Source organism: Saccopteryx leptura, chromosome 1 (genome assembly GCF_036850995.1).
Source record: "Saccopteryx leptura isolate mSacLep1 chromosome 1, mSacLep1_pri_phased_curated, whole genome shotgun sequence".
Lineage (NCBI taxonomy): Eukaryota > Metazoa > Chordata > Mammalia > Chiroptera > Emballonuridae > Saccopteryx > Saccopteryx leptura.
In genome coordinates, this window is record NC_089503.1 from 56,836,801 (window position 1) to 56,852,648 (window position 15,848).

At 39.1% G+C, this 15,848-nt stretch overlaps 1 protein-coding gene across 5 annotated transcripts in view; it reads left to right on the forward strand.

Moving 5' to 3' along the window:
- Window positions 1–15,848, forward strand: part of NUP98 (nucleoporin 98 and 96 precursor) — a 136,268-nt gene that overhangs the window by 71,892 nt on the left and 48,528 nt on the right. For all 5 annotated transcript variants that reach the window (XM_066367287.1, XM_066367314.1, XM_066367324.1 and 2 more), the window contains 4 exons: window positions 4,368–4,501; window positions 8,788–8,975; window positions 12,791–12,907; window positions 14,622–14,920. In XM_066367287.1, coding sequence (XP_066223384.1) covers window positions 4,368–4,501; window positions 8,788–8,975; window positions 12,791–12,907; window positions 14,622–14,920 — 738 coding nt within the window. The remainder of the gene's footprint in view (window positions 1–4,367; window positions 4,502–8,787; window positions 8,976–12,790; window positions 12,908–14,621; window positions 14,921–15,848) is intronic.

Genomic DNA, 15,848 nt, shown 5'->3' on the forward strand with positions numbered 1-15,848 from the left:
CCTCAGTGCCTGGGCCAACTTTGCTCCAATGGAGCCTTGGTTGCGGAAGGGGAAGAAAGAGACAGGGAGAAAGGATAGAGGGAAGGGTGGAGAAGCAGATGGGCGCTTCTCCTGTGTGCTCTGGGCAGGAGTCGAACCCGAGACTTCCACACGCTGGGCCAATGCTCTACCACTGAGCCAATCGGCCAGGGCACAAGTCAGCTTTTTCTAGGCTATGTCATAACTAACTGACCAGTGAATATATAGCTCCTTAAAAATATTCATGTTTTCTTGAGTCTTGAAAAGTTCATAGACTAATACAGTGCTGATACGGTGTGGTATTAGGTACCAAAGGTACATTTTTATATTTTTTTCTCACCATTAGTCTTAAAATGGGTGTAATAACTTTATAAATACAAATGATATACTATATGCTCTTTGTTTTTTTCATTTTTCTGAAGCTGGAAATGGGGAGAGACAGTCAGACAGACTCCCGCATGCGCCCGACCAGGATCCACCCGGCACGCCCACCAGGGGGCGACGCCATGTTGCCACCAGAGCCACTCTAGCGCCTGAGGCAGAGGCCACAGAGCCATCCCAGGCGCCCGGGCCATCTTTGCTCCAATGGAGCCTTGGCTGCGGGAGGGGAAGAGAGAAACAGAGTGAAAAGCGTGGCGGAGGGGTGGAGAAGCAAATGGGCGCTTCTCCTGTGTGCCCTGGCCGGGAATCGAACCCGGGTCCTCCACACGCTAGGCCTATATGCTCTTTGAATTGACATCTCATCTGGGTTTCAGAATCCTGAGCATATTTGCCCTTTAAATTTTTATTTTATTTATTTTTTACAGGAACAGAGTGAGAGTCAGAGGGATTGATAGGGACAGACAGACAGGAATGGAGAGAGATGAGAAGCATAAACCATCAGTTTTTCATTGCAACACCTTAGTTGTTCATTGATTACTTTCTCATATGTGCCTTGACCGCGGGCCTTCAGCAGACTGAGTAACCCTTTGCTTGAGCCAGCGACCTTGGGTCCAAGCTGGTGAGCTTTGCTCAAGCCAGATGAGCCCGCTCTCAAGCTGGCAACCCTGGGATCTCGAACTTGGGTCCTTCTGCATTCCAGTCCGACGCTCTATCCACTGCGCCATCACCTGCTCAGGCCATATTTGCCCTTTAAATATCAACCCGCAGTGTTTTAGTATTTAATGAATATATTCAATTTTAAGAAAGCATAATTTTTTTTTTTTTTGGTATTTTTCTGAAGCTGGAAATGGGGAGAGACAGTCAAACAGACTCCCGCATGCGCCTGACCGGGATCCACCCGGCACGCCCACCAGGGGGTGATGCTCTGCTCCTCTGTGGCATCACTCTGTTGCGACCAGAGCCACTCCAGCACCTGGGGCAGAGGCCAAGGAGCCATCCCCAGCGCCCGGGCCATCTTTGCTCCAGTGGAGCCTGGGCTGCGGGAGGGGAAGAGAGAGACAGAGAGGAAGGAGAGGGGGAGGGGTGGAGAAGCAGATGGGCGCTTCTCCTGTGTGCTCTGGCCGGGACCCCTGCACACCAGGCCGACGCCCTACCACTGAGCCAACCGGCCAGGGCCAAGAAAGCATAATTTGAGTAAGGTAGAAACACTGTTTGTCATAAACTTAGTTTTAGCTATCTGCTCTCAGTTTCTTGTTATTGCTGCTGTTGTGTTTATTTTATTTTTATTTTTTGCCTCCCTATTATGAGTATTAAAAATTTCAAAATGTTGCCTGACCAGGCGGTGGCGTAGTAGATAGAGTGTTAGACTGCAATGCGGAGGACCCAGGTTCGAGACCCCAAGGTCGCCAGCTTGAGTGCAGGCTCATCTGGTTTAAGCAGAACTCACCAGCTTGGACCAAAGCTCTCTCGCTTGAGCAAGGGGTTACTTGTTCTGCTGAAGGCCCACGGTCAAGGCACATATGAGAAAGCAATCAATGAACAACTAAGGTGTCGCAACGAAAAACTGATGATTGATGCTTCTCATCTCTCTCCGTTTTGTCTGTCTATCCCTATCTATCCCTCTCTCTGACTCTATTAAAAAAAGAAAAAAATTTCAAAATGTTTTGTGTATGACACTTTTAATGTATATTGTCTTACTATGTTTTAGCTTTAGCCTTATTTTAAACGTTTATAAAGTTAAAAAGTATAATTCTAAAATAACAAGTTGATTATTTTGTATAATCAAAATCTTTTTGGAAATAACTTATCTTGCAGAGGGTTTTTTTTCTTTTTACTGTGTACAATTGTAGATTATTGTGCCTTGTCTGCTTCCCAAATTCTCTGTGACTGATGACATATTTCTTCTTACACTTTGAGAAAAAATTAGACTTAATTGGGTGATCTTTTTCCTTTCAATTTTTGCTTCAATGTAATATGAGTGTTAAATGTAAATAATCAGCCTGTAAGTACGCCTTATACGCCATTTTTTGTATGCTATCTCTTTTTCCTATATTCTTCTTATACGTAATATATGTTGATTTTTAAAAAAGATTTTATTTATTCATTTTAGAGAGAAGAGAGAGAGAGAGTGAGAGAGAGAGAGAGAAGGGGGGAGCAGGAAGCATCAACTCTCATATGTGCCTTGACCAGGCAAGCCCAGGGTTTCGAACCGGCGACCTCAGCATTCCAGGTTGCCGTTTTATCCACTGTGCCACCACAGTTCAGGCTGTATGTTGATTTTTATTGACTGATTTTAGAGAGAGAGGAAGAGAGAAACATGGATTTGTTGTTCCACTTATGTATGCATTCATTGGTTGAACCTTGTATGAGTCCTGACCAGGGAGTGAATCAGCGACCTTGGCCTTTTAAGGATGATTCTCTAACCTACTGAGTCATCCAGCCAGTGCTCTTAGTATACATATATATTTTGGGGGAGAGGGAGAGCAGTAGGCATCAACTCCCATATGTGCCTTGACCGGGCAAGCCCAGGGTTTTTGAACCGGTGACCTCAGTGTTCCAGGTGAACCACCACAAGTCAGGCTACATATATATTTTTTTAATTCTAGAATTTTTGCTTGTTAAATTAAATCAAACTGTTTTCTTATTTTCACAATGAAACAAAGTATTATTTTTAATAGCTACGTAACTTGCCTGACCGGGAAGTGGTGCAGTGAATAAAGCATTGGACTGGGACGCAGAGGACCATGGTTGAAACCTCAAGGTCACTGGCTTGAGAGCCGTCTTATCCAGCTTGAGTGCAGAGTTGCTGGCTTGAGCCCAAGGTTGCTTGAGCAAGGGGTCACTCACACTGCTGGAGTCCCCTGATCAAGGCACATCCGAGAAAGCAATCAAGGAAAAGCTAAGGAGCCGCAATGAAGAATTGATGCTTCTCATCTCTCCCCTTCCTGTCTGTCCCTCTCTGTCTCTCTTTTCTGTTTCTGTCACAAACGCACACAAAATAATAATAATAGCTATGTAATTCACATGTTGATGTATCATTTTTACAACTGTTAATGTTGGACATAGGTTGTTTACAAGTTTTGGCTATTTCATAATGTTTAATGAATATTTTTTCTTTGTTTCTAGTATGATTAAATCCTTGAGTTAAATTTTCATGTTTAAAATAAGGGTGAAAAATATAAGAGCAAGACATGCTTGTTGTACTGTCACACTTCTTTTACCCAGATTAAACCAGTTTTAATATTTTTAAAAAGACTAAATCTTTATATAACTATACCACTGATAAATAATGATGTAGGTATAAAAATATTTCTTCATGCCTGATCAGGCTGATGTGTAGTGGATAGAGCATTGGTCCAGGATGCTGAGAACCCAGGTTCAAAGCACCAAGGTCACTAGCTTGAGCACATCCTCATCTGGCTTGAATACAGGATTGCCAGCTTGACCCCAAAGGTCTCTAGCTTAAAGCCCAAGGTCACTGATATTAGCAAGGAGTCACTGGCCTGACTGGAGGCCCCCCGTACCCATCATGGCACATATGAGAAAGCAATCAGTGAACAACTAAGGTCTTGCAACTGAGTTGATGGTTCTCATCTCTTCCTTCCTGTCTGTCTGTTCTCCACCTCCCTGTCTCTCTCTCTCTCTCTCTCTCTCTTTTGCCTGCTCTAAAATCAATAAATAAAAATATTTCTTTAAAGTTGTCCTCATTTACATTTCTTTGATTATTAGTAACAATGAACACCTAAGTAAAATTTTGTGTTGTCTCTTACAAAATTACTCTTATCATTGACCCATTCAGTATTTGATTGATGATTTTTTCACAGTTTGTCTCCTGATCCCCACCAATAATGCCATTCAGTGAGTCTGAATATTTTGAAGACTACACTTCAAAAAGAGTTTTGAGTTCTCTTGCTGTAAATGCACTGGATCTTTGGACATCTAACTGTTTCTTTTCTTTTTGTAAAAAGCTTTGACAGATCCAAATGCGTCTGCTGCCCAGCAGGCTGTTCTCCAACAGCACATCAACAGTCTAACATATTCACCTTTTGGAGACTCTCCTCTGTTCCGGAACCCCATGTCAGACCCTAAGAAGAAAGAAGAGGTAAATTTAAGGATATTTGTATAGAATTTATTCTCAGAATAAACTCGAAGAATGTAATTTCTTATGTATAAAGCCTAGGCAGAGCCTAGGAGTAATAAATTTTTTAACAGTTATGCTTTTCAGTGGACCAAGGATATATTAATTTTGCTGTTCAAAGGCAACATGACAAACAGTGAAAGGAGCACTGGAGGTGAGGGCTGTGACTTTTCAACAGCCCTGAAATAAGGCAGATCTTTATAGTTGAGCAAACTAAGGCTCAGCTTAGGCTAATTTCCCCAAAATCATAATGCTCGTAAGTGGCAAATCAGAATCTTTTCCTCATGATTTCTACATAGCCCTGTCTTAATCCTTTATGCTCTAGTGGCAAAGAAATGATCTTTGTTCACTGTGGCATTTCATTAAAATCATAGTCTTTGGTCTGGATTTTTGTTTTTTTATGAATTTATTGATCTAACATTTGTTAATAGAATTATATAGGTTTCAGTTTTACAATTTTGTAACATTACTTGTATATTCCTTCCATCACCATTTTATCTCTTCATACATTCTTCTACCTCCCTGCACCCTCCTTTCCCTTTGTTAATCACCATACTATTGTCTCTTGCTTTTGAGTCTTCTTGCTTTTGCTTAACCCCTTCACCTTTTTCACTCAACTCCCTCTCCTCTCAATTGTCCATCTGTTTGTTTATTTTGTTCATACATATGAAATCCACATGTAAGTGAAATCATATGGTACTTGTCTTTCTCTGACTGGTTTAATTCATTTAGCATAATAGGTTCCAGATCCGTCCATGCTATTGCAAAGGATAAGATTTTCTTCTTTTTGTCATCCAAATAGTATTTTATTATGTAAATGTACTACTGCTTTTTTATTCATTTATCTACTGATGGGCGCTGGGGCTGCTTCCAGGTCTTGCTATTGTAAAGAACACTGCAGTGAACATAGGGGTGCATAGGTTTTGGTCTGTTTAATCCTTATTTTACCACTTAGAATCTGTGAGATATTAGGCATACATATCTTTTTGCCTCTCTGAATCTGTTTCTTTATTTGTAAAGTGGGAATTGTAATACTGTTCAGTGTTGAAAATTTAATGAGAAAATGCAAACCTGGCTTATAGTTAGTCGTTTAGTATACAGAAATTATTTAGTCATTTCTCATCTCATTTATCCCTCAGCTTATTCTTGTTCTTAAGTTAAATCTTTTTTTTTTTATTTTTTATTTTTTTATTTATTCATTTTTAAAGAGGAGGGAGAGACAGAGAGGGAGAGAGAGGAGAGAGAGACAGAGAGAGAGAAGGGGGGAGGAGCTGGAAGCATCAACTCCCATATGTGCCTTGACCAGGCAAGCTCAGGGTTTCGAACCAGCGACCTCAGCATTTCCAGGTCGACACTTTATCCACTGCGCTACCACAGGTCAGGCTTAAGTTAACTCTTAACTAGATACAATGAGAAGCAAAATATGAATTTAAAATTATTTTTAAGGTGCTTTGTAAATTTTGTTATTAAATGAAAATTATATGTTAACTAATGCCACATAAATTTAGGTGCCTAAAATGTGCTGGTCTCTGTGTTCAACACTGAGGATACAAAATGAAAGTAAACAAGAACTTACTCTCTCAGAACTTGTTATATAGTGAGGAAAATCAGAGCTGTGTATAAATTTATTGTAAGTCAATATCCAGTGGTAGGCAAACTCATTAGTCAACAGAGACAAATATCAACAGTACAACGATTGAAATTTCTTTTGAGAGCCAAATTTTTTAAACTTAAACTATATAGGTAAGTACATTCCTTATGGAGGTAGCGCCCGCCCGTGGTATTTTGTGGAAGTGCCACACTCAAGGGGCCAAAGAGCCACATGTGGCTCGCGAGCGCAGTTTGCCGACCAGGGATATATGTAATCAAAATAGTATATGCAATCAGCTGATGAATGGATAAACAAAATGTTGTATAGCTATACAGGGGAATATCATTCAGCCATAAAAATAAGTGAAGTGCTGATTCTACGATTAGTTACTCGAAGTACTATAAACCTTGATAATATTATGCTGGGTGAAAGATGAAATGCAACACCAGCGACCTAATGATATTATTTATATAAATTGTCTAGACTAGGCCAATTCTTAGAGATAGTAAATTCATGTTTGCTAAGGGATAAGGAAAAGAATTGGAAGGTACAGGCTTTCTTTTTGGAATGAGGGAAATGTTCTGGAATTAGGTAGCAGTATTGGTTGCACAACCTTGTAAATATAAAAACCACTAATTTATATGCATTAAAATGATAACGAGATATGTGAATTTTATCTTATTAAAATATTAAAGTAAAATGGAAGGAAGAGCTTATATTCTTGTGAATGAGTTTGGTAACACTTTTCAGAAGAGGTAACGTAACTCCTGTATAAGTATGTAGAAGTTGGTAGATCTGGGTCAAGGCATTCCACGATAAGGCTTGGAATTGTAAAAGATCACAAAATGGTCTGGGAAGGTTCATTGTTACTGAAGTAACAAAAGAGAAGAACAAATTTTAACATGTTTTATACATCAAACATTGCTTCAAACTGTATACTATATTGGTATGTACTGTTAAAGAAAATAAATGTATAACATCCTGAAGATGCTATAGATACATAGTAAAGGTGCCATCAAAATCAATCTGGATTCTTTAGTTGTCTGTCTCCTCCACTAACTTGTATAGTAATTTCCTCAAAAATCAGAGAAAGTAATTTTTTAATTTTTATTCCCAGTTACTTAGTGTTTGATTCATGTTAATTATCAGTGTTTGCTAAATGAATAAGTGCAAGCTGATATCTGTCTTTTTTCAGAGTGATTTTGATTACCAAGAAGTTGAGCATGAATTCATAGTTATGTCCTCAGGTTTTCTTGAAACAAGATTTTTGATTTAATTGAAAATTATTTTTATATTATGTTTTCTTTTTTTTTGTGGCAGAGACAGAGTCAGAGAGAGGGATAGATGGGGACAGACAGACAGGAACGGAGAGAGATGAGAAACATCAGTTCTTCGTTGCGGTTCTTGAGTTGTTTATTGATTGATTCCTCATATGTGCGTTGACCGGGGGACTACAGCAGACCAAGTGACCCCTTGCTCAAGCCAGTGACTTTGGCCTCAAGCTGGTGAGCCTTGCTCAAACCAGATGAGCCCACGCTCAAGCTGGCGACCTCGGGGTCTCGGACCTAGGTCCTCCACATTCTAGTCTGACGCTTATCCACTGCACCACCGCCTGGTCAGGCTATATTTTTTTGAAATGAATATAAATATTGTCATCCTTATGTTAGAAATGAAATTATTGCAAGCTGTTCTCTTTAGTTAATGAAGAGAAATGCACTAGATATGTTAATAGTATGTTAGTACATTTTGATTTACAAAGCCCTTCAAATGCAGTATCTCAATTACATTTTAAAACAAATTAGACCAACAGAATCTGGAGCTAGCAAGATGAGTTAAAGGCAATTAATTATAGAGAAATAAAGACAGTTCTGTTAGCATTCATATATGCATACATTAGGTATTTTGTTTTCTGGAAGCCTTCAAAAGGTATCTATCTAGTGCAGGGGTCTCAAACTCAACTCAGCATGTGGGCCACAGAGCAAGATCACAGCCATTCAGCGGGCCGCACTAGGTCTACAAAAGGCAACTGTTACGCAACACTTTTCTCACTGCAGTTGAAAACAAAAAAAAATCAGTACAAGCACAATCGTACATGCAGTTTACTCAGTGTCACAAAACGACCAGAAACTGTAGTTCGCATCACAACTGCTATTAACTAAGCTAATATCTAGCTAGGATGCTAGAGAAATGAAAAATACAAGTAGGCCCCTAGGCCTACTTAATTTTATCCAAAATATTTTGAACTTCGTGGATTAGTCTGCGGGCCGCACAAAATTGTTCGGCAGGCCGCGAGTTTGAGACCCCTGATCTAGTGGGTGCATGTAGGGATGAGGTTTGCACTCTGTTCTGATTTTTAAAGTAAAAAATCATACATTTGCCTGACCAGGCAGTGGCGCAGTAGATAGGCATTGGACTGGGACGCGGAGGACCCAAGTTCAAAACCCCGAGGTCGCTGGCTTGAGCAAGGGGTCACTTGCTCTGCTGTAGCCCCCCAGTAAAGGCACATATGAGAAAGCAATCAGTGAATGAACAACTAAGGTGCTGCAATGAAGAATTGATGCTTCTCATTTGTCTCCCTTCCTGTCTGTCTCTCTGTTAAAAAAAAAAAAAATCGTACATCTGAGTTAACTAGACCTTTCTTGGATGCTTTGTTTTTCAGAGATTGAAACCAACAAATCCAGCAGCCCAGAAGGCTCTCACTACTCCCACTCATTATAAACTGACACCCCGCCCTGCCACCAGAGTCCGACCAAAGGCTTTACAAACAACGGGCACAGCCAAGTCACATCTTTTTGATGGACTGGATGATGATGAACCATCCTTAGCCAATGGAGCATTCATGCCCAAGTAAGTTTATTTTTGTTAGCATATGTTGATGTAGTACAAACTAAATATAAAGTAATATGTAATTATTTACTTAAATATACTATGATATTATACAGCTACTTTTTTAGTTTAAAAAAATGGAACATCCCAGAGAATAAAAATGACCTGACTACTTTTTGAGGATAAAAAAGTTAACATAAAAATATTTTAATTAATATCTTTTTAGTTTTACATATACATGTTCTTTTTTTTATTTTGTTTTGAGAGGTTAGTGCTTACATAATTTTATTTTAAACAAGACAGTTTTCTTACAACACATATTAGTCAAAGTGATTAAGAAGAATGTCTATATGTATACACTATAATTTTGATTCCTATACATAACCGCTATTGAACCAGTAATAAAATGACTATACAGAAGAACATACAGGAAAGTATATAGAATTGTTGGGAAACAGATGATTACACTTAAATTGTGTCCATATTAGAACAAATATGCCATAGAGTGTTGATAATATCCATAGGGGGAAAAAAACCTGAAGAAAAATGCATGCTAAACTCTTTTTTTTGGTTTTTTAAACAGAGACAGAGTCAGAAGGAGGAATAGATAGGGACAGACAGGAATGGAGAGAGATGAGAAGCATCAGTCATCAGTTTTTTGTTGCGACATCTTAGTTGTTCATTGTTGGCTTTCTCATATGTGCCTTGACCGTTGGCCTTCAGCAGACCGAGTAGCCCCTTGCTCGAGCCAACGACCTTTGGTCCAAGCTGGTGAGCCTTTGCTCAAACCATATGAGCCCGCGCTCAAGCTGGGTGACCTCAGGATCTCGAACCTGGGTCCTTCCGCATCCCAGTCCGACACTCTATCCACTGCACCACCACCTGGACAGGCACTAAACTCTTAATAGTTAACATCTGAAAGTGTCACTTCAGGGCATTTTACTTCTGGGTTGTTTATTTATTGTTCTTGATGTGTAGCTAGACACACATAGATTTTTTAAAACAGCAAGTACTTTTCTAAGCAGAAAAAAAAGTGTTCTTTTTTGGCTTTGGAGAAAAAAGGGGAATTCATTATTTGTAGTTCTTGCAGGGGTCCCCAAACTTTTTACACAGGGGGCCAGTTCACTGTCCCTCAGACCGCTGGAGGGCCGCCACATACAGTGCTTCTCTCACTGACCACCAATGAAAGAGGTGCCCCTTCCGGAAGTGCGGCAGGGGGCCGGATAAATGGCCTTAGGGGGCTGCATGCGGCCCGTGGGCTGTAGTTTGGGGACGCCTGGTATGGAATGGTTAAGAAGTTACCACTTTCTTAAAAATATGGTAGGCTGCTGCTTCAGAAAAGATGGAGAGTCTAATTCTATATATTTCTTAGAATGGAATTAAATTATTTTGAAGGCAGAGACTGTGAATTATTGTGTTTACATCCCCAGCATTATCATCTTGTTTAGCCCAGGGCTTGGATTCACCAGTCAAACCATCTCTCGGGGCAGTTTCACCAGGTCTCTTTAGGGTTTGCAAGTATGATTTACAAATAGAAAGTATTCAAGTGGTAAGAAGTACATTTTGCTATAATACCATATTTTCTTGGTATTCATGGCTTCTGCTTCTGTGATGTTGCTCTCAGTAGAGCTTTTTCTTTATGCATCAGAAGCACTTGACACAGTTCATCTCTTCCTGATGTCAAAGCTTGATCACATTTGGTTTACTCATGCCCAAAGTGATTTAACTTAGTTTCATGGTTTTAAGTAATCATCTGTAGTTTGATGGTACCCAAACTTTTATCTCCAGCCTGATCTCTCTTTCAGGTTCTGGGTTCTTCAATTCTACTCAACCTCTCCACTTGGATGACTAATAGACATTTATTTCAAAAGCAGCATGTCCAACCCTGAAAACCCCCCCCCCCCATCTTCCTCAGACCTGTTTTACCCTATTAGATAATTGTTTTTTCATCATTACAATGACTCAGACATAAAACTTTGGAATCATCCTTTATGTTTTTCATACATCCCACATTTAAGCCATTAGCAAATCATTTGTTCTATAGTACCTTCAAAAATTACCCAGCATCTGACTAGTTTTTACACCTTCATTGCTATTACCCTGATCTAAGACATAATCCTCTCTTAATTGAATTCCTAGCTGATCTTTCTGCTTTTTACCTTTTTCACCTTTGCATTCTGTTCTGAATGTAGCACCCATAGCAATGCTTTTGAAACATGTCAGTCTTCTATCCAAACCCCTTTGGTTTCGTATTTTACTCAGTAAAAGCCAAAGTTCTTATAATAGCAAATAAGGTTCTATAAAATCTGATTTTTCCATTGTCTCTGAACACATCTACCATCTTCATTGTTTATCTTACTGGCTTATTGCTGCTGTTATAACAGGAACGAGATGCTAATTTAAAGATCCAAAGGCAACAAGCTGATGTTGAGTCAGCTTGTTGGCTCTCAGTGTCTATAGCGTTATCCTCCCTAATAGGACTAATCTGTATTACCTGGTCTACTATTATTAGGAGGGCAAGTATCAGTTTAGTTTTCATGGAAATAACAATTGTTCATTTCAAGTGCCTATTTCATTGGCTTATTTAATATTATACTAAAGAGTATATAGTGTACACAGTTTTGGAATAAACACTACTAATGTTTATTACCATGTAACTCAGTTGTTGAGTCTAGAAGTAAATACTGAGAGTGATTTGCTTGCTTATAGTTTGCTTTTTTCCAAGAGGAAATGAAGTGCATTAGTTGATCTGTGAGTTCAAGTGAAGATTAATTAAGATCTCTTCTATTGGTTCTTCTGCTTGAAGCTTGTGTATTATGGAGATTCTTCTCTTAGGTAAACCTGCTATATACAAACTTGAACTTTTTAGGTATTTGTGATCATTTGCATCTTTGAATATTAGGGTTTTTCTTTGTTGTTCCTATTTTACTATGTTTGCCATCTTACTTTAAAACCTCTCATTTATATAGACTTTACAGGCAAAAAGTATCCATTTACCTATTTTCTTTAGGGCAGATGTCAAATTCTGTGAGAGAAGACAGTCATAAATTCTTATGCCAAAAGAAAAGAAAATGTTTAAAGAGAGAAAAGACAGGCCCTGGCCGGTTGGCTCAGTGGTAGAGCGTCGGCCTGGCGTGTGGAAGTCCCGGGTTTGATTCCTGGTCAGGGCACACAGGAGAAGCGCCCATCTGCTTCTCCACCGTCCTTCCTCTCCTTTCTCTCTGTGTTTCTCTTCCTTTCCCACAGCCAAGGCTCCATTGGAGCAAAGTTGGCCTGGGCGCTGAGGATGGCTCCATGGCCTCTGCCTCAGGCACTGAAGATGGCTCTGGTTGGTCACAGCGGAGCGACAGACACCCCAGATGGGTGGAGCATTGCCCCCTGCTGGGCATACCAGGTGGATCCCGATCGGGTGCATGCCTGAGTCTGTCTGGCTGCCCCCCCGCTTCTCACTTCAGAAAAAAATAATAAAAATAAAATAAGAAAGAGGAAAAGACACGTAAGGATATAATTGAAATATAAGACATAGTATGGTGACTGAGCTAAATATTTGGTTCAGAGAACCATGAATAATATTTTCTAGGAGAATTCCCATTTTGTTTTGAATGTGATTAGGTTTCTTCTTCCAAATACCAGTGTAATATATTTGGGACCTTATGTTCTGTTTATGTATTTAGGAAGAGTTTGTGAGTTGAACTTGTTAGGTCGTTTTAAGATATATAAGAAATGAATAAGAGTGCCTGTTTCAACTCTAGTTTCTAAGGGTAATGTTTATGATATAACTATGTATGCTTGAGGTTTTTTTATTTATTTATTTTCCTTTTGATCTCTATTTATAGGAAGAGCATTAAGAAGTTGGTTTTGAAAAACCTTAACAGTAGCAATCTCTTCTCTCCTGTTAATCGTGATTCAGAAGATCTAGCTTCACCATCTGATTATCCAGAAAATGGAGAGAGGTAAACTGAATTCTGTTTTGGATTGTTTGTTGTTGAGTACCCTATTCTCATTTTGAAAAGATGCTGAACTTAAAAATTATTTTTTCTATGAAAATTTATAACGTTTGGCAAATACTGTATAAAAGTCTTATAGCAGGTGAACATCTAGTCATGTTTTTGCTTTTGAGTACTGTAGATCTTAAAATTATTGGAGTTCCTCTGATTCAATTCTATGAAACTATTTTGGCATTCACGTGTGTCATTTTGAATAAGGTTAGCATATGTTTGATATTTACACTCCCCTTAAAATAAGGGATGTTTTGTTTGTGATAGGTTTTAGAGTGATAGTCATTATACCCAAAGAAAAATAAGTATAGAAGTTTATAAAATATATAAAGGAGAAAGTAGAAGTATACTGCTCACAAAAACTAGGGGATATTTTGTCGCTTCATATTCATTTTAAAATATCCCCTAATTTGGCCCTGGCCGGTTGGCTCAGTGGTAGAGCGTCGGCCTGGCGTGCAGGAGTCCCAGGTTCAATTCCCAGCCAGGGCACACAGGAGAAGCGCCCATCTGCTTCTCCACCCCTCCCCCTCTTCTTCTCTTGTCTCTCTCTTCCCCTCCCGCAGCCGAGGCTCCATTGGAGCAAAAGATGGCCCGGGGATGGCTCTGTGACCTCTGCCTCAGGCGCTAGAATGGCTCTGGATGCAACAGAGCTACGCCCCAGAGGGGCAGAACATCGCCCCCTGGTGGGCATGCCGGGTGGATCCCAGTCAGGCACATGTGGGAGTCTGACTGCCTCCCCGTTTCCAACTTCAGAAAAATACAAAAAAAAAATTCCCCTAATTTTGTGAGCAGTATATATTCACTAATCCTTAATAGTTTGGTTATATTCCTATAGTTTAGAAAGTTGTTTATAAATATATTCTTATATTTGTAGATGTTACGTATGAATGATATATATTTTAACCTGCTTATTTCTATTTATTTTATTATAAATGCCATTTCATATCAGTATGAATACTTCATTTTTAATGACTAGCCATTTGCAAATGTGATATAATTCAGTCAGTTCTCTATTGTAAGACATTTAGATTATTTTATATTTCTGTATTCAGAATAATGACTGAAAAAATTCCTGTGAGTGTATACAGATATATAGATATATTCGCACTCTTTTCTATTTTCTCTTTAGATAAAATTCTAGTTTGATTTTTTCCCCCATTATTTTTGAAAAAACATCTGTTAAAAGCACAGAATCTACAGCCAGATTTCCTTGGTTAAAATTCCAGCTTAAGCACATATAACTTTGTAATCTTAGGCAAGTTTCTCTATTTTCTGTCTTAGTTATTTTGTTTTGTTTGTTTTATAAACAAAATACTATAATTGTAACCTGGGTTAACCGATTACTGTAAATATTAAATGCATTTTTAAAAATTTATTGATGAATTCTAGAGAGATAGAGAGGAAAGCATTCATTTTGTTGTTTCATTAGTTGTGCATTCATTGGCCACTTCCTGTGTGTGCCGTGACCAGAGATCGAACCTGCAACCTTGGTGTTTTGGGACAAACCTCTAACCAGTTGAACTAGCCAGCCAGGGCCTTAAATGAATTTTTAATATGTGGAATTATCTAAACTAGAGCCAGGCACTTACTAAAGGCTCAGTAAGGGTTAGCTGTTGTCATTGTTATTACCAAAAGGGGCTAAGATGTTATTTTTATTTTTCCTTTTCAGATTCAGTTTCCTGAGCAAATCTGTTGATGAGACTCATCAGCAAGATGGCGATGATGATTCTCTTGTGTCACGTTTTTATGCTAACCCTATTGCCAAACCCATTCCTCAAACTCCAGAGAGTGCTGGAAATAAACACAACAGCAACAGCAGTGTGGATGATACCATTGTTACACTGAACATGCGTGCAGCCTTGCGAAATGGGCTGGAGGGAAGCAGTGAAGAGACCTCTTTTCATGAAGAGTCACTGCAGGATGACCGGGAAGAAATAGAAAATAATACTTACCATATTCATCCAGCAGGTCAGGTTTAGATTGGTACATGAGTAACCACTTATCAATCCTTGAAATTTCTGTTTGTCAGATTTTCAACAGAATGAAAGTTAGCTCTCTGAACTCTTAAGTGTTTTTATTTTTGCATTTTAAAGAAGTTACCATATAAACACCTTTCACTTACACTTTGATAGATTCATGAATTCACATACTTTTTGTACCTTTGAAGTAGTTAAAATTCATGTTATTTAAATTATCCTGGTCCCTGGCCTGTTGGCTCAACGGTAGAGCAGCATCCTGACTTGTGGAAGTCCCAGGTTGGATTCCAGTTAGGGCACATAGAAATGATCATCTACTTTTCCACTCCTCCCCTTCCTCCCTCTCTCTTTTCTCTCTCTCTCTTTCTCTCTCTTTTTCTCTCCTCTCTTTTCCTCCCTTCTACTCTTGTAGCCATTGCTCAAATAGTTCTAGCAAAGTTGGCTCCGGGTGTTGAGGATGACTCCATGGCCTTGGCCCCGGGTGCTGAAATGGCTCAGTTGCCAAGCAACAGAGCTGCCCTCGAACAGACTAAGCATTTCCTGGTAGGGGCTTGCAGGGTGAAATCCTGTCAGGGCACATGCAGAGGAGTCTGTCTATGCCTCCCCGCCTCTCACTTAATATAAATAAATAATCCTGGTGTAGTTTAAAGATATCAAATTTTATAGCCAGAGACTACCCCCCTGCCTTTATAAATTTACATAGATTGTTTATTAGTTTTTAAATGAAAACAATAGTGATCATTATTTCTGATTATGGAAGATGTTTGAGATTTGAATTAGATTTAAGTATATAGACCATAATATCTAACATTTATCGGCATTCAAATGGTAGCTGCTGCTATGATTGTTATTATCTCCCCTCCCAATAATGAACTGATTTTTCCCCCAACTAATTAATGAAACAAGTAATATGAACTATA